This window comes from Ovis aries, chromosome 13 (genome assembly GCF_016772045.2).
Source record: "Ovis aries strain OAR_USU_Benz2616 breed Rambouillet chromosome 13, ARS-UI_Ramb_v3.0, whole genome shotgun sequence".
Classification (NCBI taxonomy): Eukaryota; Metazoa; Chordata; class Mammalia; order Artiodactyla; family Bovidae; genus Ovis; species Ovis aries.
In genome coordinates this window covers 23642367-23665428 of record NC_056066.1, presented here as the reverse complement: position 1 = coordinate 23665428, position 23062 = coordinate 23642367, and the positions used below count along the sequence as shown (strand labels likewise).

The 23062-nt window shown below is 40.0% G+C and overlaps 1 protein-coding gene across 1 annotated transcript in view; it reads left to right on the top strand.

The window, feature by feature from the left end:
• C13H10orf67 (chromosome 13 C10orf67 homolog) overlaps positions 1-23062 on the top strand; it is a 106637-nt gene that overhangs the window by 37439 nt on the left and 46136 nt on the right. Inside the window, exons 6-8 of the mRNA XM_042230387.1 lie at positions 6819-6966; positions 8042-8100; positions 17200-17265. Of these exons, the coding sequence (XP_042086321.1) occupies positions 6819-6966; positions 8042-8100; positions 17200-17265 (273 nt within the window). The remainder of the gene's footprint in view (positions 1-6818; positions 6967-8041; positions 8101-17199; positions 17266-23062) is intronic.

The window sequence follows — 23062 nt, the reverse complement described above, 5'->3', positions numbered from 1 at the left end:
TGTGTGACTCTTTGCAACCCCTTGGACTATATAGTCCATGGAATTCTCTAGGCCAGAATACTGGAATGGGTAGCCTTTCCCTTCTCCAGGGAATCTTCCCAACCCAGGGGTAGAACCTAGGTCTCCTGCATTGCAGGCGGATTCTTTATGAGCTGAGCCACAAGGGAAGCCCAAGAGTACTGGAGTGGGGAGCCCATCCCTTCTCCAGAGGATCTTCCTGACCCAGAAATAGAACCAGGGTCTCCTACATTGCAGGTGGATTCTTTACCTGAGCTATCAGGGAAGCCTTGGTCACTAAGTGTGTATCACTAAATATACATCATTTAGTGTACATCACTAAGTGTACGTTAGTGTATATCCCTAAGTGTACATCACTAAGTGTATATCACTAAGTGTACATTACTTTATATCCCTAAGTGTACATTACTTAGTGTATATCCCTAAGTGTACATCACTAAGTGTATATCACTAAGTGTACATTACTTATATCCCTAAGTGTACATTACTTAGTGTATATCCCTAAGTGTACATCACTAAGTGTATATCACTAAGTATACATTACTTATATCCCTAAGTGTACATTACTTAGTGTATACCCCTAAGTGTACATCACTAAGTGTATAGTGTAGATACACATAAATATTGACTCATGTGCGCATGTATACATGTATGTGTATGTACATGTATATATATACATATATATGTATGTGTATATATAGATAAATATATATATGGGAAATCTCTGAGAAGTAATACATCAAAATGTGAATGCTAGGAAGAAACACTTCCAGGTTCCAGGTTGCTGGGCTATTTAAGTGCAGTCCTTGGTTTATCTAAGTCTCACACTAGTATTCTTACTTAAAACCCTCAAAGTTAGAAAAGATGAGGAATTGAACTTGCACCATCCTAAAGGACTTTGTTTACTAACTGGGGAAAGAATACTTTGTTTAATCTATTAGAATTCTCTGTGTTCTACAAAAACAACAACAAAAAAACAAAAAAAGAATTCTCCATGTTCTAAAAAAAACAGAGCATCTTCTAAGCAATTTAGTATTAAGTATTCTTATCATCAGAGAAGGCAATGGCACCCCACTCCAGTACTCTTGCCTGGAAAATCCCATGGACAGAGGAGCCTGAAAGGCTGCAGTCCATGGGGTCGCTGAGGGTCAGACACGACTGAGCGATTTCACTTTCACTTTTCACTTTCACTTTTCACTTTCATGCATTGGAGAAGGAAATGGCAACCCACTCCAGTGTTCTTGCCTGGAGAATCCCAGGGACAGGGGAGCCTGGTGGGCTGCTGTCTATGGGGTCGCACAGAGTCGGACACAACTGAATTGACTTAGCAGTATTCTTATCATAGATCTAATATAATTGAATATTATTTCTTTTTACATATTCTGATCGCCTTGGAGGAAGAGACACATCCAATTTTTGAATTTACTTTTCTTATCTTGGATCTACATTTACTCTTAGGTTTTTGGAGAAAATAATTTAATAGAATTATTAGTAGAAAATTTAATAGAAAAGTTGTAATAGTTTTGGCTTTTACTCCTGCCCTTGACTAACGATATCCAGCATTGATTAGCAAGGCAATTTTGATCCAATTATTTCCCACTTGTGAAATGAAAAGTGATCTCTGCCTAGCCAACAGTGTTATGAGGAAGATTTGTTGTGAACCTGAATCGCTGTGAGTTCTTTGAAGAAAGGCATGCATATAAATTCTAGTTATCATGATGCGGAAATACACAAGTCCTTACTACCATCTGGTTTACTGTTGAAAATATCCCAGTTCTGTAATTGAGCTTCCAACACGAGGTCTTTCTTGGTGTGTTTACACCTCCGATTGTCCTCAGCCTGTTAGCTGGTCTGTCTGGACATCCTGGGTAAAGATCAAGATGAGGTGGGCGGGGCTTGGTGAGGACCACAGGAAGTGGGAGGGTCCACCCCCGCTGTTGTATAAGTGGGTGTTCTCTGCATCTGGTGACATTCTGAAGACCTTGGTGGTGGTTGTCATTCAGTCGTGCCCAACTCTTTGTGACCCCATGGATTGCAGCATGCCTATCCTTCACTGTCTCCCAGAGTTTACTCAAGACATGTTCATTGAGCCAGTGATGCCATCCAACTATCTCATCCTCCGTCACCCCCTTCTCCTCTGCCCTCAGTCTCTCCCAGCATCAGGGTCTTTTCCAGTAAGTCAGCTGTTTGTATCACGTGGCCAAAGTATTGGAGCTTCACCTTCAGCATCAGTCCTTCCATTGTATATTCAGGGTTGATTTCCTTTAAGATTGCCTGGTTTGATCTCTCTGCTGTCCAAGGGACTCTCAAGAGTCTTCTCCAGCAGAAGACCTTGGTTGTTTCACTGTAACTTGTCTCCATGGACACCACATCAGTATTGCTGTAAACAACTTAAGATTTGAGGAAGGTGAGACTCCTGATTAACTGAGTGTATACGTTTTCCCCAGCACCAGAGGACCCTAGTGAAACACCATGCTAGGGCAATGCAGAGCAGGGCTAGTGTACCTTTTGGTAGGATGGACATGAACACTGCAAAAGCAGGCTATATATATATATTTTTTTAATCTGAAATTTCTCTTAAAAAATCTTCTAAGAGCTAGCTTTCCTAGAACTCCATGCCTCTCAAGTTCTAGGTGAAGTCACTCAGTCACGGCCAACTCTTTGCGACCCCATAGACTGTAGCCTGCCAGGCTCCTCCACCCATGGGATTTTCCAGGCAGGAATACTAGAGTGGGTTGCCATTTCCTTCTCCAAGGGATCTTCCTGACCCAGGGATCGGACCCAGGTCTCTCGCGTTGCAGGTGGATTCTTTACCGTCTGAGCCACCAGAGAAGCCCTAAGTTTGAAATTTCATCTAATACGACTGCTCCCTCTAGCGGTATAAAAAGCTCAATACAGCAAGTATCTGAAATTATATTTGGAAAACCAAATTTGGAGAAACAATTAGAAATTCTCAAAGCAGCAGTTGAAATAACTCACAAAAACAACTTGAAATAAGCAAATTGAATAAACAATAAGGGAACACTCTAGTTTGTTCTTCCTCATAGTCTGATCACATAAATTACTTCATTGTTACTAGTCATAATCTCCAGATTGTTTTAGAGTAAAATCTAAGAATGACAGGAAAAGGAAGGTTTAGTAAACATCTAGCTTAGCTTATATTTATGACAAGATGGAAATCAGAAAAAGGAATCTCGTCAAGTTACAGAAGCCTCATCTCTCCAGGTCAGAACATCCTTAATGTTGAATTTTCCCCGAGAGGGCTTCACTTGGTGTCTCAGATGGTAAAGAGTCTGCCTGCAATGCGGGAAACCCAAGTTCAGTCTCTGGGTTGGGAAGATCCCCTGGAGAAGGAAATCGCAATCTACTCCAGTATTCTTGCCTGGAAAATACCATGGATGGAGGAGCCTGGCAGGCTATAGTCCACGGGGTTGAAAGAGTCAGACATGCCTGAGCGACTAACACACACACACACATTCAAGGGCTGAGTGTCTTTTCAGGCTCTGTGAACCCCCTCAATGAGTTAATGGTACTCTGCTATAGTCTGCAGCTTGCCGTGCTATATGCTGATAAATCCACTCAAGAATTGCTGAAGGAGCTAGCTGGTCAGGGTAGTGTGCCTGTGTGTCTGTGTACCCACGCCTGTGTGCTTCAATTGCAATTAGAGTTGTTTCAAAAAGACTTCATTTTTCTTTCCTACCCCAACATGGATGCGCTATGCAACCATCATGCCCACCCACCCCCGCCACCACTACGGAAACATGACTGCTTGTTGCTGACAGTTTTGAAACAGAGCCGTCATTCAAGAGCAGCAGCTCTGCAGGGCTGCACTGCCCCAGTGGGCCGCTCTGTTGGCTGTCACTCACTGGGAAAGCACCTGCTCGTCTCTGTGACTGCCACACAGCATGGGCATGCAGCGGAAACCCCTACCCCCACCCCCAGCATCAAACTGAGATGTCCAAACACTGTACGCAGAGCCTGCAGAAGTGAGACGCCAGTGTGGCAAAAGGGAGACTGCTGGGAAGGCACCTGCGATGCCCCAAACAGTGCTTCTTTCTCAGCCTCTGTTGACTTTCTGTGTGTATGGGTCACCTGCCGCTCCTGTTAAGATATAGATTCAGACAGGGCTGAATTGGGGCCGGAGATTCTGCATTTTCAAAAAGCTCCCAGGTGATGCCAAGGCTCCTGGTCCTTGGACCACGTTTGGAGTAGTGAGGCTCTGGAGAACATCCGTTTCCAGAAATGGTTCTTTCACTACTGTTTGGGATTCTGAGGCCTTGGGCAGGGATACTGCACATCCTGTGGCTGTTCACAAGAGAAAAAGCATGTAAGCTGGCACTTGGAAATCCTAGCGTCCGCTGCATGATAGAAGAACTCTAAATTGACAAGGTCCTTTATAAATTTTAAATCCCAGAGTGACCATGGATCACACTGCAGGCTGTCTTGGGCAATAATGTAGCTTTAAATAGCTTTAACTAGTTAACCACCTTTTAATGATCTCCATCCTTCTTAACTTCGGTTTATTAACGCAGCTTGCTTTAAAGGAGTCTCGTGGTTTCAGTGAGCCCAAGCTAGTGGTGTGGGCAGATGGTAGGAGAAACACCACCACAAAACCTGCCACTCAGAGTGTAACAGATGACCGCAGCCGCCCAGAACTATCCCTTTGTTCATTTTGCTAATGAGTGTCCCCATTGCTGTGGGAATCTGAATAGTTAATTACTTGCAGTTCCTGCAGCTGACAGATGGTGGGGACAGAGCTAAAGGTTGACCTCTCAGGAACTGGGGCTGTCCATGGATTTGTGGGAGGGGAGAAACCCTTGAGTTGGAAGTGTTGCCTTGTTTCTTGCTTTTCTACAAGATTTTTAGAAAACCCATTTAGGTGCTAGCTGCCACCTCTTGTAAATTTTACACTTCATCTGATTATTCAAATAGTTCTCATGTAGTTTATTATAATGGATGCTCACGTAATCCACAATGGATGTTCATTTTCTGCCACTGTTAGGAAATGTACATTTAAGCCAATTAAGGCAAATGCTGCTGGCTTTTTAAAAAGCTTTTTCAGTCTAGAAATTCATTGTTTGATGTTCTCAAGTTGAACCATGTGGGACAAGAAAATAATGACTGAGATTCTTTCTTATTAAGAAAACAGTGTTATCAGTTATTAAATTTGTTAGTTCTCATGAGTTAAGAATGAATTGGGCTTAAATAATTTAAGTGGAATGGTGAATCAAAATCATGAAGATTCACAACTGGGCTTAGCACAAAATTTAACGTCATCATTATAAACATTAAGTCTGGTATAACTGACTTCATTAAAAAGTCCCTTGTTGTTTTTCAAGAGTTTATTCATGTACTATAAAACATGATAGCTACATATTTTTCTTCTGAACCATTATGATGACCACAGAGGAAACCTTTTTTTAATAATTTACTTTCAGTTATCTCTAAAGTTAAATAAAAGTATACTTTCAAAAGGACACTAGTTATACTGGGAGGAAAGACTTTTTGGGAGGAATGATTTTGTTTTTGAGGAGAGGAGATTTTATCCTTATGTATTTGCAATCATGGCATTGCTACTAAAAGAATAGCTTATAATTCATCTGAAAATTAAAGTTTAAAAGTATTTCTAGTGTCCATATTGATTTTGAACAAAGGTATATACTTTTGTCTCTTTTAATGTAATAATACAATGACTTTCAAGCATGTTCTTTACTATTTTGAGATTGCATAATCAGTTTAATATTTTACCATCATGAAATATAAAGTTTTGCATCAGCTTCTCCAACTCATTACATCTTAATTTTAAAAAGAAGTGCAGCAAGTAAAATCTAGACAGCCATAAGCAAGTATGGTCAGATGTTTTCAATAGCTTTGAAACAGAGGAGAAGAAGAAAAGAAGAGTTGCTGTCCCAATAAGCTTCTACTGCGTAAGAAAAAGCGTCTCCGTAATGGACATGGCAAGATTTAAACAAAAGACGCACATAATAAAAATGTAAATGAGTTTGCTTTACCAAAACTATAACTTTAAAGTCTTTTGTTGTAAGTTATCCTGAAACCTTCTTACAAGGTAATCACTGTTTGCATAGAGATTTAAACCGAAGTCTTCAATAGCATTCAACGCCTGCACAGTCCCAGTGTGACAGGCATGCAAAGCCACGTTAATGTTCAGAATATGAATTGCCTCTGGGTGGCTCCTCCACCAAGCAGAAAACCCAACTGTGTGGATATCCGTGTGCCTGATGGGCTCCATGCGGCTCCCAGCCTGGAAACGTCACCACTTTGACATGCGGTGTGCTCCTCTTGACACTGGCAGCGCTGACACTGGGAAATGCCACAAAGGCAACAAGCCCCCCTCCTTAGCCGTGCACTCTGCCCCCGCCCCCGCCCGCACCCCCTTCCCCCGGCGCTGCTGCCGGTCCGCGGGCTCCCCAGCCTGCCTGGTTACAGCAGCACTTCAGACGCACACAGAGGGAAGTGTGGGTGGAGGGGCCCCAGCTGCCTCCCCGGACGCAGCCTCCATGATGAATTGACCTGAATGATGAGGGCACACAAACAGTATGATATGCATTATTCCTGTCAATAAACTGTCCCCATGCGCTGTGGTCTTTGTACAGAAGGTACCGCAGCCTTTCTTCCAGCAAGCTCTATTTTACTCTCCTTCCCTTTTTACTATTCATATTATAAGTGTGTAATAGAATTCAGAAAATTATATGATAGCTCTTCTGTATCTGTATTGTCTCGTCTTGCATATTTAAATCCTTGGCTCCCTGCTTAGAAATATGGAATTCTCCCTCTTTTAGGATTCTTTTATCAAAGAGAGCAGCCCTCTGAAAACAACTCTAGAAAAGGAAAACTTGGAGTTCAAAATGGAAAATGAGAGACTGCTTCAAGTCATTTCAGAACTCGAAGAAGAAATCCAGCTCAGTGTAAAAGAAAATTCAGTATTAGGTAACATTTAGAGTCATTTTTGAGAAAACTCTATACACTGGGCACGTTTATAAAATTCATGGCCATGCTTGTCTTTTTCAAACATGTGTTTGTTACCAAACCATAGTTACATTTAAAATACCAGCTTGTTGGCCACTTCTAATTTGCATTCTTTTCTTGGGACAGGAATTGGTCATACTCCCCTAGCCATGCCTTTTTAACTCAGGGTGGTTGTTTGTAAATCCAAGCATTGGCCTTTGAAAAATGTGCTCATCAGTGCTCAATATCACTTAGAAATATCATAAATATTAAACAAAATTTCATGTGCTTGATCTAAAACCTAAAATTTCTAACATTTTCATATTTGAACATATATATTGAGGTGTGCTTTGTGAAGAAACAGAATTGGCCCTTCAGGAAAATATGCTCCTACTTACTACTTTATCTTCAATTTTTGGCACAAATTTTAAGTACAGATTTCCATCTGTTGACCCTATGCCCCCTTCTTACATACCATAAACATTGGTAAACATTGCATTTAAATCATTGAAGTTGGATTGCTTAAAAGCATTTACAGGCACTGCTATCATTGTATTTATGTTAGTTATACAGTTTTGCCCTTTGAGTAGGCAATATAAAGTTTATAGCGAAACATTAATAAAATCAGATATGGGGCAGTGTTTCTTGGCTGTAAGTTACACCAGGCCAGTGTAGTTTTATTTCCCTCCTGATGTGTAATAATGCGTCTTCAGGTTTTGCTAGTTCTTACAAAGTCCATAAAGTGCCACCTGCTAAAGCAGTTTGTATTGGCTGTGACTAACAGCAAAAATGTCCCTTGCTAGACTCGATGAAAAGCTTTCAGCCTTCAGCCACACTTGGATCTTGAACTTAGTTCTTAATCCCTATCTGACCAGCCGTCTGAACAGCAGGAAGAAGGCTGTGAATGTCAAGGGCAGTTGTGAAGGTCGTAGTCCTGCTAGGACTTGCGTCCACCATGCCTGCCAGCGGTGTATAGCCTGCCCTGAAGCAGGCAGATTGAATACAGGGCCATAAGCTTGTAATTTCATGGTTGGCCTCTCTCTCCTTTTGTTTACAGAAGATGAAATTATAAGTCTGAAAGAGATAGCAGAAAAGGATCATAAAACTATTCAAAAGGTACTGTAACTTTTTTACATTGATGAATGAGTCTTTTCAATGGAAATATCAGCATAATTAATGAAATAACACTATGCCCCCGCCTTGTCTTGTGATGTTGAGAAAAGCTGATTCCTGTATTTAGTGTTGTTTGGGGGTGATTTCTCTAGTAATGAGAAAGGATTCCGTCTTGAAAATGAGCTCATGTTTTCTTTCATTTGGCATAACTGAGTGTCTACCTTGTTGACTGTAAGGAATTGAAAAATCCCATGACACAGGGAGTCCAAAGATATGCTTGTGGAAAAATGATATTAGGAACGGGCAGCCTGTTTTCATATCAGATGTTGTTTTATCTCCATTTCTCTGTATGTGAATGAACTGGGTTTGTATTTTGCAGAAAATCTGTATTTAGAGCAGGGAATGCTTTTGATATCATAAAAATCAAGATTTCCTGGGGCATCTGATGTCACAGAACCACAGCAATTCCTGCCCTCCGCACCCAGGTCAGAGTCCTGCTTTCACATTTCTCAGCTCTCAAAACCCTCTTCTGTGATGGTCAGTTTGCACTGCCAAAGGTCCTACAACCCAAAGACAGCACTGGTCTCTGATCTTTTCCCGGTGCTGAGCACAGGTACACTTAAAAATATTCTTTGAGTGATTTCATAGAATAAGAATGTATCTTTAGATAGAATTCATAAAATTTACAGATAAAAATGTGAATTTACATCCTCGAATTATTCCAAATAAAGTTTTCCACAAACTGAATCGAGTATCAATTTTTAAATGAAAGTCAAAGTTAGATAAAATTAAAAATTGAGTTCCTCAGTCATGCTGGCCTCATATCCAGAGCTCATAAAGCTTAAGATTCAGATTTCAACCTAGATTTTTCACTTCTGGTATTCTTAGGTTTTATTTTTCATTTAAAAAAGTTTTTTTAAATTTTATTTATGTACTTACTTACTTTCAGTGGTGCTGTGCACATACAGGATCTTAGTCCTCAGACCAAGGATTAAACTCACACCCCTGCAGTGGAAGGGTGGAGTCTTAACCACTCAACCACTAGGGAAGTCCTAGTCTTAGGTTTTAGATAGAATCACTTCCAAGAACTGATTTTTATGTTTTGGCCACATGGCGTGAGATATCTTAGTTCCCCTACCAGGGTTCGAATTTGAGCTCCCTGGATTGGCAGTGTGGAGTCTTAATCACTGGGCTGCCAGGGAAGTCCCAAGAACTATATTCTAAAGAAATGCATACTGTGATGGGTCAGAGTTGGGAGATGTTTCTTATGATCACTGAATCCATTGCAGGTTTTCACAACATGAAGTCATTTTCTGGTGCTTGAGCCTGTTTTTCAATGGTGAGGGTACAAGTGTCATTCTTACAGAGATAATGAGAGTATAAGAATAGACCAGTTTAACCTTCTTGGCATCAACCTTTAAGGCTAAAAATGAAATCTCAGCTTTCTAGTTTTACTTAACAACCTGCAAGGGCATCATCTCAGTTTATGTGACTATTTCTCCAGTGTCTCAGTCTGTGCTGTCATTGGTGAAGATGAGTCAGACAAGCCTACTCTTCTCTGGGAGGAGTTCAAGGAAATTAAAAAAAAAAAAAGTCTCACCATTAAGGCATCAATTAGAAAGAAACATCCTCACTGAGTGGCTGGTCATACCTTGTATGAGCTCAAGTATTCTGAGTAAATGCTGCCTTCGTTCTCTAGAGCTGCACTGCCCAGCATTAGCCACATGTGTCTATTGAAAGCCTATGTCTAGTGCAACTGAGAAAATGAATTTTAAATTATGTTTACTTTTAATTTTTAAATTTCAATATAAAATACTGATATTTGTTTCAGTTACTGAAAAACTTTTATGTATATTTTGAATAATTTGAGCACGTGAATGTACATTTCTATTTGTAAATTTTATGAAATCTAAATGCAGAACAAGTATCTGCCATAAAATTTTAGCCTTCAAATTGAGATTTACTCTAAGTGAAAAATACACACTGGATTTCAAAGACTTAGGTGCTGTAAGAAATGTGAAATATTTTGCTAATGATTTTTAATATTGATTATTATATACTTAAGCTATCTTACATAGCTATTGGTATAAATAAAATATATTATTAAAGGTAATATCACCTTTTTTTACCTTTTTAAGAAAGCTGTGTAAAATTCAGTTATATATATGACACATATTTTTATTTGACAATTTTGTTCTAGACAAATATAGCAAATCTGTAGTTTGTTTGATCATATTTTTTTTCCTATCTCTCTTCTTTTTTTTCTTTATATGCACTAGGCCTCCACACAGATGTTGAATGTAGACATGATTTGGTTTTGAGCAGGAAAAATCTAGACCCTTGGGTCTTTGTTCCATTTCTGACACCATAGTTACTTGGGCCAGTTTCTCATTCTCCTTCTTCCTGAGTTTCACAGATTTACTGTGTGGATAGAATGAGATAATGTACGTCAAAAGGCTTTGTCAATTGGAAAGCAGACCAGGAGCTGTTGACCAAACTGAGAGCTAATATTTACTGGTTTGTTTCCAATATCCTTCATTAAATCAATTGATTCAGCAATGTTCATTAGATGCCTTTTAGTGACAGACACTGCTGAGATACAGAAATTTTATACACACATACATACAAACACACACACACACAGGCTTGTTGTGAAAGAGATCAAGTCTAGAGAGAGAGACAATAACCATAGGGGAGTGTGATGGGGCTGTAATAGACGTATGTACATGGGGAAACAATGAAAACAGTGAGAAACTATATTTTCTTGGACTACAAAATCACTGCAGATGGTGACTGCAGCTGTGAAATTAAAAGACGCTTGCTCCTTGGAAGAAAAGCTATGACTTTTTTTTATATTAAAAAGCAGAGATGTTATTTTGCTGACAAAGTTCCATCTAGTCAAAGCTGTAGTTTTTCCAGTAGTCATGTATGAATGTGAAAGAAAGAAAGAAAGTGAAGTTGCTCAGTTGTGTCCGACTTTTTGTGACCCCATGGACTATAGCCTTCCAGGCTCTCCATCCATGGGATTTTCCAGGCAAGGGTACTGGAGCAGGTTGCCATTTCCTTCTCCAGAGGATCTTCCTGACCCAGGGATCGAACCTGGGTTTCCCGCATTGTAAGCAGATGCTTTACCGTCTGAGCCACCAGGGAAGAGTCTCGAATGAATGTGAGAGTTGGACAATAAAGAAAGCTGAGCATTGAAGAATTGATGCTTTTGAACTGTGGTGTTGGAGAAGACTCTTGAGAGTCCCTTGGACTGCAAGGAGATCCAACCAGTCAATCCTAAAGGAAATCAGTCCTGAATATTCATTGGAAGGACTGATGCTGAAACTAAAACTCCAATGCTTTGGCCACATGATGCGAAGAACAGACTCATTGGAAAAGACCCTGATGCTGGGAAAGATTGAAGGCAGGAGGAGAATGGGACGACAGAGGATGAGATGGTTGGATGGCATCACTGACTCGATGGACATGAGTTTAAGCGTGCTCCGGGAGTTAGTGATGGACAGGGAAGCCTGGCATGCTGCAGTCCATGAGGTCCCTAAGAGTTGGACATGCCTGAATGACTGATCTGAAAATTGACCTGGAAGGTTCTAGAAATGCTTCACAAATTGTTCCAGACCTATCTCCTACTCCTTTCTCTTGAACTGATTCCAGGTGTTTAGGGTTTCCCTGGTGGTTCACACAGTAAAGAATCTACCCGCAATGCAAGAGACCTAGTTTTGATCCCTGAGTCACCCCTGGAGAAGAAAATGGCTACCCACTCCAGTAATCTTGCCTGGAGAATCCCATGGACAGAGGACCCTGATGGGCTACAGTCCATGGGGTTGCAAAAGAGTTGGACACGACTGAAATAACTTGGCATGCATACATGTAGGATGGTGGAAGGCTACATACAGAGTATGAATGCGTAAAGTGTAAGTTACCCCCGTGGAATTCTGGTGTGGCTAGAGCAGGAGGTAGGATCTAGTGAGACCACGTGGTGAGATATGTATGAGTACAGGAAGAGAGGGGTGTCTGGGGTGTGAGGAAGGAGTAAACAGAAACCAGAAGAGTATAAAGGAGCAGCTCAGAAGCCTTTGGATAAGCTACTTGTTCCCCTTTGCAGCCCTCTCTCTGCTTGCAGGCTTGTCTGACTCTTTGTGACTCCATGGACTGTAGCCCACCAAGCTCCTATGTCCATGGGGTTTTCCAGGCAAGAATACTGGAGTGGATTGCCATTTCCTCCTGCAGGGGATCTTCCCAACCCAAGGATCAAACTGGTATCTCCTGTGCCTCCTGCATTGGCAGGCGGATTTTTTTTTACCACTGAGCTACCTGGGAAGATTTCATCCCTGGATACAATTAAAAATGAGTTGAAAATGGGACTGAAACACTGTTAAGATTCAGCAGCTTTCATGTTTAAATTTTAGTAGTCGAATAACAGCTGAATCTGTTTGAGCTGTGGTTACAAGATGAATTTCCTTCTGAGAGGGGACAGACCAGCAGTCAGAGATTATATCCCAGGTATGGCAGTGTCAGGATACAGGGCAGCGTTGGTTGCTATGTGGATAGTTGGGGGCACAGCCAGCCTGGATCATAAGAGATCAGGGAAGTTCAGAGGAAGGACACTGAGCTGGCCCTCGGAAGAATGGTTAGAGTTCTCCAAGAAAGGACGAAAGGGAGAGAAGTGGGAAGAGCCAGAACACGTGTATGGGGAAGGCACATGACTGATTACGGCAAGAGGATGTGTGGGAACAGGGGTGGCTGGAAGCAGGGGACATGGCTGAGGATTGTTATGCATTTCAGAGGGAGTGTGAGTTGACTCCTGAGTGAATGGGGCGTCTTGGACACTGGGGCAGGATGGGATTCATGTTTCAGAGAAAGAATGAACAGAAGAAAGGAAAATCCAGGGCCAGAGAGACACCAATTAAAAGCTTTCTTGTATAAACTGGGATAACTTAATAGAAAGTCCCAAAACAGGAAGAAGACAGTGACATGGGGATGAAGAAGGGGGTAGCTGAATTCAAGAGATGATTAGGCAATAAAAGCCGTGGTCTTTGATAAGACAAAGTGGGAGAGATAAAGGAAGAGAAGTGGAAGGCTGATACTCAGATGAAAATGAGTGCAGTGGTAGAGCAGCAGAGAGTGGATTTCGCAGAAACCGAGCAAGAGGCTTGAGAGTCCCTTGGACTGCAAGGAGATCCAACCAGTCAATCCTAAAGGAAATCAACTCTGAATACTCATTGGAAGGACTGATTTGCTAAAGTTGAAGCTCCAGTACTTTGGCCACCTGACGCGAAGAGCCAACTCATTGGAAAAGACTCTGATGCTGGGAAAGATTGAGGGCAGGAGGAGAAGAGGGTGGCAGAGGATGAGATGGTTGGAGTCAGTGGACATGAATTTGAGCAAACTCAGTAAACCCTGGGAGATAGTGAAGGACAGGGAAGCCTGGCCTGCTGCAGCCCATGGGGGTTGCAAAGAGCTGGACACAACTTGGCGACTGAACAACAACAAAGCAAAAGGCTCAAGAAGAGAGGATCCATTCCAGCACTTCCCAGAGGCCAGGTGTGCAAAAGACGAGAAACGAAGGATTGGACAGTTAGCTTTGGCGATTAAAATGGCCCTGGTAATTCAGTTCAGTTCAGTCACTCAGTTGTGTCCGACTCTTTACAATCCCACGGACTGCAGGCCTCCCTGTCCATCACCAACTCCCAGAGATTGCTCAAACTCATGTCCATTGAGTCAGTGATGCCATCCAACCATCTCATTCTCTGTCATCCCCTTCTCCTGCCTTAAATCTTTCCCAGCATCAGGGTCCTTTCCAATTACCCTGGTAATTAATGAGGTCGTTTTACTGGAACATGGTAGTAACTGAGGAATGGAGTGAATGCAGACGTGGAGACAGTGTTCATGGGCACTTTCTAGAAGTTTGATTGTGGATGGCCAAAGAGAGGTCAGAGAGTGGTTGGAGGAGGACATGAGGTTGAGGAAGGAATTTTTTTTAAGATGAAGCTAGAGCATTATTAAATGACATCAGTGGAAAGAAGAATGAGCAGGTAAAAGTACAATAGAGAGAAGAGATCACTGATAAGAGACCCAAGGAGGCAGGAAGACTTGGGGCCAGTGGCTTTGGTGTTTGCCAGTAATTGATGCCTGTTGGAAACTTAATGATGCTTCTTTTCAGACCAAGGTATAATGACTCAACAAAAAATCTTTTCCTTTCCTTCCATTTCTCATTCCTTTACTTTCTCTAAACCTGCTGTTCAGCCTTTCACATCTTCCGCACCACCACCGCCTCCCCTTTGGAGGCTCTCATGTACCCAGACCCAACTTTCCCCAACCCTGCCACTGGAGAAAACAGATCCCTGCCTTTAGGGGACATTGCACGGTGGTTATGGGACTTTTAGCTCAGAGTCACTGCTCCCTCCTTCTACCCATCCTTTTACCTGGATCTAATTAGCACCCTTTGACAAAAACACATTTTATTAATTTATTCAAGTACCGTTGGTTTGCAGTGTTATGTTTCTGCTCTACAGCAAAGAGATTCATCTATACATATATATATTCTTTTTCATATTCTTTTCCATTGTGGTTTATTGCAGGATATGGAATATAGTTCCTGTGCTATTCAGTAGGACCTAGTTATCTATCCATGTTATATATAGTCATTCATATCTGTAACCAGCACCCTTTCTAACCACCCAGTGCCTCTCTTCCCATCATGACTACTTTCCCCAGCTCCGTTCATCTATGCTGTTCTCTAATTCCCAGAGAACACGGTAGACGTGGATTTTTTCACCTCTGCACGCTCTTGCTCACCCTGTCACTTAGCCTAACCTCTTTTCCTTGTCATCGGAAGAGGGGACCTTCCTCTTTGCCCTGACCCGTCCTTCCACTTACTTGCCTGACTCCATCTTCTCCTTCCTTCTCTTCTGAGATCTTTCTTCATCAGCCAAACTCTCTCTCTTTCTCCCTCTCTCATGCCTTTAAGCATCCCCCACTAGCCTACATACCTAGCCAAGCCATCATTCTGGGTGGTGTTCCTTGACTCTGGCCACCCCTGAAGCCATTACCATTCACTCTTCAAATGTCAACTAAAGTAAACTTGTCTATGTATCTACTAGCCTCTTCTTCACACTGCCGCCGTTGATAAGTTCACAGTGAGATTCATCTTGCCCTCAATCCTTGAGGTCAAGAACTATGTCTTATCCTTTATTACCTTTATATGAGCCCTCAAAAATGTCTGCTAGAAAAAAAATCCTTACATGTTCATCAAAGTCAGTGTCAAAACTTGATCTCCTTACTCCTCAAATCTGGACTCAGCTGTGCTTCCCACTTAAATGGATGACATTGACATCTGTCCCAGAGGACCCACTGACAGATCAAGGGTCTTTCTCTGCTTTCTTCTTCTTTTTTTTGGCTGCTCTGTGCAACTTGTGGGAGGGATCCTAGTTTCCTGACCAGGATTTGAACCTGAGGGCCAAGTCTTAACCACTGGACTACCAGGTAATTTCCATCCACTCTGTCCTTTGTACCTTATATCTGGTTGCTCACTAGGTCTGGAGACTTTCCTTCCAAAATTTACCTCTCGTCCCTTTTCTCCACAACAGTGTTGTCACAGAGTTGGCTGTGACCCCATCATTTGCCCATCTGTATAGATTCCTACTTCATTTTCCTATCTCCACTCTCTTCTCTTCCAAGTCTAGCTTCCACACTGCTGCCATGGTGACCTAATACCCCAGTCTCACTTACATGCTACAGCCTTCAGTGCTTTCTTTCCTATTGTCTTCAACATAACATCAGACTGTCTCAAAATGTTCTACTTGATTTTGTTGTGCTGGGAGCCACTAAGCCCTTTCACATTTGCTGTCTCAAATTCTTTCCAGAAGAACTCTTCTAAGTAGGTGTTATTATCCTAATTTTATAGGTGAGAAAACAGACTTGAAGCATAGAATTACATAAAAGCAAGAAAAAAGACCTGAAGCATAGCATTACTTCACCCACACATCGTAAGCTGCAGAGCTCTCTTTTGAACCAACTCTCATTCTGTACGTTACACCAGTCTGCCCTCCCCTCCTAATTGAGGTGAGCAAGGCCCCTCGTAATATCACCCTGAATTTCTCTCTCCCTTCATTTCCTGCCATTCTTGTCTATATGCATCCTAGGTCCAGAAACACCAAACCTTCCCCAGTTCCTACATTACTTCAGGCTTTTCTGTCTTTATTACCATTTTCTGGGCCTTTTTCTTTCTTCAACTTGTTGAACTTCTACAGATACTTCAAGATCTTTGTCAAATAGCCCTTCTGTGCCATTAACACCAGGGATAGCCGAGCTGTTTATAATTACAGGATTACCAAGTTATGTGGATGTTTAGGCTTTTTTACTCCGAAGACTTTATGCATTAACTTTTTTCTTACATATTACAGTCATTTTTTTCACAGTGTTCTCCTAGTATACTGTAGGTGCTCTAGGGAAGGGAATTCTTCTACCTCACTTCCGTACCTCCACAGCCGAACAAAATGTCTGGCATCTCAAAGGTGTTCCATATATGTTTATTAGATTAGTGAATATATGAATTAATTGAATTGAATGGATGTCAGAATGAAGGGTTGAATTTTGTCGGTGTTATATACCGCACAAACACTATATCATTTAAAATACTGAGGCAAGTCAAGTTGGTCCAAAGGCCCTACAGTGTATACTTTGACGGTTGTTTTCAATTGATACGAATATGGCTTGATATGTATATAAATACAGCACCAAAACCTGAAATAAGAGAAATGGTTCATATAAAGGGTAAAGCAAAATTGTTCTTTTTGATAGACAGACTTACTTTATTATATATTGATGTCACATTTTGAGGGGGGATTAGGGTGAGAAAGGTTATAAATAAATAAACTGGCATTCTCTGTATGTGTTTTGCCTGCTTATATAGTTAAGAAGTAATTATATAATAGTATGTTATTATTACATGGTAATCTGTGACCATTTAATTTTTGCTTTGATCATATTGGGATCCATTTTTCTCACATTTGGAATCAAGATCTTTCACTAAATTTGAAAGGGGAATCTCAGTTGTTTTGTTATCTTTAATCAGAATGAAATATTCTTCTCTTTCAGCTAATTGATGGCAGAGACAGATTAATAAGTGAGCTTGAGCTTGAAAAATCATTAGTTCAAGATATGGTAAGGGGATTTACATTATTTCTTAATAAATTTGAATCCAGGAATTTGATCATCAAAGTTTTATAAACTTTATTTTTAACTGTTTGCTGTGAACTTTTTATTTCACTTTTATCAACAGTCTAAATGCATGCATAATTATAAACATTTTTAATGATTGTTTTGTAGAAAACAATTTGAATAGTATTATAATAAATATGCTTACTATATAGAAGAGTCTTATACAAGAAACAGTATTACAGTTTAAAGCAGTGTACGAAATTTTTGTATTTTATTTTAGGGATTAAAAAAACAAATATGAGAGCCCAATATTTTGAAGGATTTGCTATTTTTAGTTACAAATTGCCATAAGCAACAACAAAAAACAGCCCAGCCAGATATTTTGGCATTCTGTGTTTGTCTCATAAGAAAACACTGCCTTTTTATGTTCTTTTAAGAGAACTTTCCAGACGGCTGGTCTTTTATCAGTTGACTACCCACCCCCCACCCCCAGGCTCCCCACCTCACCCCCCACCCAGCTTATGGTGTCTTAACTTTGGCTTTCAAACTGATCACCACTACTATGTCTTTGTTACAGTAAACTGACTGTGTTTATTATAATCAGAAATAAAACACAGCTTGACTTGCGTTCTAAATGTGCTTGAAAAGAATATGATACTGTTTAGAAGAGAAAAGGTTGTTCATAGGAAATCAGCGCCACTTCAGATATTGAAACGTTGCCTTTTCTGCAGCTTGTCACACTTTGTGCCAAGTCATGACTGTTTCCCTAACTCTGTTTTGTTGCTCTCAGCACCATGTGTTTTGGGTGCCTTGTCATAGAAATTAATGCAAAACAATGCTCTGGGATTACAATAAAGCCTTCTATGAAACCAACTTGGGAATGCAGGCAAGGAAAAAAATAATTATGGCTAGTAATCTACAGAAACTGTGTGTTAACAAATGTGTTGGTTTGAGCTCTTTACTGTTTTTCTAAAATTTTTATTTTGTTTTGGGGTATAGCCGAATAACAAATAATGCTGTGATAGTTTCAGAACAGCAAAAGGACTCAGCCTTACATATACCTGTATCCATTCTCCCCTGAAACCTCCTTCCATCCAGGCTACCACATAACATTGAGCAAAGTTCCATGTGCTCTACAGTAGGTCCTTGTTGCTTATCCATTTTAAATATAGAAGTGTGAACTCTTTGCTTTTAAATACCTGGTATATAAAAATCATCTCCATGAATTGAATATACTTGGTCAATTTCTGCCTTACCCTCTTCTTCTTCTGTCATTCGCCCCTCCCCAAGTCCCAGAGTTGCTTCTGAAAACAAACAACTAAATGTGTACATTGTCATTAAAATGGAAAGTGTTTTTATCGAATGAGAAGCAAATGTCAAACTGTCAGTCTGTTAGCGGTGGTAGAGAAGAAACTGAGCTAGTTCATCAGTGAGTTCGTGCCTATGCTAGGAACAGACCTCACAGTTTATCAATTACTTTGCCTCTTTATTTGAACTGTAAGTGGTTAACCGGTGCTATTATATTGCCCTCGGGGGAACCAACTGTTTTATTTTGTTGTTTAGAAGTTGAGAAGTTGAGCACTGTGCTTGTTGCCAAGCAGCAAGATTTTGCATTGCAAACCTTATGGCAGCAGAAGAACCTCCAGCATGTTCAGAACTGGTCTGGAGGGTCATTTTTTCAGTAGAGTGAGTGCACTTCTCATGTTGAATTTCCATGGCATACCTTTGGGCCCAACAAGGTCACTATTTGACACTCCCCACCTACCACCAAGGGATTCTGTTATTCACTTGGAGGGAGACTGGCTTTGTGGATATCTAAACTTTGTTGCTACAGTGCTTCCCCTGCCCCAGAAATGGAGATTTGCAATGGGGGCCAGATGGAGGAGTGGGAGAAGGTAGAGTTGACCAGAGTCACTTTGCAAAAATTTAAAGACTTTCACCCTCCCTGGTCTGTTACTGTTTTCAATACAGTTTATGTTCTGACCTTTTAAGAGCCTAGTTTAAAAGTCAAGGAGCTTGGAGTAAAAAGGCAGGATTGGTAAGTATAGGTAAGCAATAAAGTATGGATTAGCTTTAGAAGAAGAATATGAAATAGTTTTGAATCTTTCTATGATTCCTGCGCTCTGTGGCATTTATTTATCCTTGTTTTGTTCCAATAGAGATATAATTGCCATTTAACAGAATATTGGTTTCAGGAATACAGCATAATGATTTCATATATGCATATATTGCAAAATCATCAGCACCAGAAATCTAGTTAGTTAATATCCATCATCACATAAACTTACACCATTTTTTGTTTCTTGTGGTGAGAACTTAATTTATTCTCTTAGCGACTTTCCAATATACAACATAGTATTGTTAACTAGAGTCACCATGCTGTACGTTACATCCCCAGGACTTATTTATCTTATAACTGGAAGTTTGTACCTTTTGAGCTCCTTCACTTATTTTGTCCTCCACCTCAGGCAACCACCAATCTGTTCTCTCTATGAGTTTGGCTTTTTTTGTTGTTATTATCTATGTTTTTTAAGGTTCCACATATAAGTGAGATCATGCAGTTTTTGTCTTTCTCACTCTGATTTATTTCACTCAGCAAAATGCCCTCTAGGTCCATCCATAGTGTCTCAAATGGCAAGATTGCTTTCTTTTTATGGCAACATAATATTCTGTCATGTAAATATACCGCATCTTCTTCATCCGTTCATCCGTTGATAGACTCAGGTTGCTTCTGTGTCTTGGCTGTTGTAAATAACAGTGACCATGGACTGCGTATATCTGTTTAAGATAGTGTTTTGATTCCTCTGGATAAGTATACAGAAGTGGAAATGCTGGATCATATGGTAGTTCTATTTTTAATTTTTTTGAGAAACACCTCTGTATTGTTTCACATAGCAGCTGCACTAATTTACATTCCACCACCAAGTGCACAAGAGTTCCCTTTTCTCCACATCCTTGCCAACCCTTGTTATCTCTTTGTCTTTTTGGTGACAACCATTCTAACAAGAGGGAGATGATCTCTCATTGTGGTTTCAGTTCATATTTTCTTGATGATTAGTGATGCTGAGGACCTTTTCATGTATCTGGTGACCATTTGAATATCTTCTTTGGGAAAATATCTACCCAGATCATCTGCTCATTTTTTAATTAGATTATTTGGGGTTTTGCTGTTGAGTTGTATGAGATTATTTTGTATGGCGAATATTAACCTCTTGTCACATGTATGATTTGATATGTTTTCTCCCATTCTGTAGTTTGCCTTTTCATTTTTTTGGTTGTCTCATTTGATGTGCAGAAGTTTTTTAGTTCAATGTAGTCCCAAATCGCTTATTTTTTCACTTGTGCTTTAGAAGTCATACTTTAAAAAACACCATTAGAAGCTTTCCCCCCATATTTTCTTCTAGTTTTATGTTTTCCTGTCTTACATTTAAGTCTTCATCCATTCTGGGTTAATTTTGTGACTGGTATAACATAGAAGTCTAGTTCTGTCCTTTTATAAGTGACTATTCAATTTTCCTAGCACCATTTATTGAAGAGATTGTCTTTTCTCCACGGAATTTCTTGGCTGCCTCATCAAGTATTAGTTGGCCATCTTCTTGATTCTGTTCCATTCTGTCTCTGTTTTTAATACTGCTACCATACTGTTTTGACTCTATAGCTTTATAACATAGTTTGAAATCAGGAGGTATGATTCCTCTAGATTTGCTCTTCTTCCTTAGGATTGCTTTGGTTTGGGGGGGGGACTTTGTGGCTCCATATAAATTTTGGGGCCTCCCTGGTGGCTCAGAGGTTAAAGCGTCTGCCTCCAATGCGAGAGATCTGGGTTCGATCCCTGAGTCAGGAAGATCCCCTGGAGAAGGAAATAGCAACCCACTCCAGTATTCTTGCCTGGAGAATCCCGTGGACGGAGGAGCCTGGTGGGCTACAGTCCATGGGGTCGCAAAGAGTTGGACATGACTGAGCAACTTCACTTTCACTTTCATAAATTTTGTGATTGTTTTTTTATACTTCTGTAAAAAGTGCCGTTGAAATCTTAATAGAGATTATACTGAATATGTAGATGGCTTTGAGTAGTATGGACATTTTAACAGTATTAATTCTTACAGTCCATGAACATGAAGTTTTTTCCCTTTACTTGTATGCTCTTTGATTTCTTTCATCAGTGTCTTGTAGTTTTCACTCCCTTGGTTACATATATTCCTAAATATTTTACTGCCTTTGGCGATATTGTAAATGAGATGCCTTTCTTTTTACTCTCACAGATAATTTGTTGTTCATGTATAGAAATGCTACTGATTTTTATATGTAGATTTTGTATATTGAACTTTCATTTATCCTGAAGCTAACAAAAAGAAGATCCCTATCAGAAAACTACCATAATTGAACTCTTACCCTTAACTAATTTTCCATCTGTTTCATCTCAATGCACCTTATTTCTAGGAAACAATCCAGACTTCAGATAGAAAGGAATTATGATGTCAGGGCACAACACTGACTTATCTCTGCAGTGGCCTTGATCTCATACTGGGTTCCTTGTTGCCCAAGTTCCCTCTGAGACATGCTTCAAATCTATCTGTTACATGTAACATGCCAGTGTTTGGCCATTTAGTTAGAAAAGTCATATTTTGGTAACCCAATCATTTACTCTTTTAAAATACATGTCTCATTTTCTGTGCCTAGGAGCCATCACAGATTTCCAGTGGAAATAGATGAGTCCTTGACCCAAGGGGAGGCTCTTTAGTGGTTATCTTATGTCCCACCATGGTATGTTGACTGTGGAGTCAGATAACTTGTCTCTTTAATTGCTGGGTCTTCCGATCAAGATAAAATTACTCAAGGAGCTTCATCTGCACTTGAACCTAATTTATGTAATGAGACCTTGACCTCAAGCAGATGCTCTCAGAGGATGAGATTTTTTGAGGTCTTGAATAAGGATGAATGTATTTTGCATATGGTAAAACTGGAAAATGTTGGAGCCAGAGGGCAAATATATATATAAAGCATTTGAGAAAGTCGAATATACATTTATGATAAAAGCTCTCAGCAAACTGGGAATAGAAGGAAACCTTCTAAAGTTGATCACAAATACCTATGAAACATAACTGTTAGTATATTTCATAGTGAAAGGCAATGTTTTAAGTCTAAGATGAGAAATGATGGGGCTGGTGCATGGGGATGACCCACAGAGATGTTATGGGGAGGGAGGTGGGAGGGGGGTTCATGCTTGGGAACATATGTAAGAATTAAAGATTTTAAAATAAAAAAAAATTAAAAACTAAGATGAGAAATGAGACAAGACTCTGTTCTTATAACTTCCATTAGACATTGTTATTTAGGTCCTAGCTAGTACAATATTCAAGAAAAAGAAATAAATGGCATACAGATTAGAAAGGAAAAAGTACAAATGTTTTTATTCCCAGATAACCATGATAATTTATATAGGAAGTCCTAAGGAATCTACAAAAACCTACTAAAATTATAAAGTGAACTTAGCAAGAATGCAAAGATCAAAATAATGTGTTTCTATATACTAGCAAAGAACAATCAAAAACTGAAACTTTAAAAAACTTGATTTACAATAGCATAAAAATATGAAATAGTTATGGATAAATTTGATTAATTATGTGCAAAACCATATGAAATACTGAAGTTAAAGATTTAAATAGATGGAGAAACATACCATGTTCATGATTCAGAAGATCCATGTTGTTTAACTGTTATCTCTGAATTGATTTGTATATACAAGCCTAATCAAAATCTCAGTAGGCCTTTTTTTTTTTAAATCAACAATCTTCTGTAA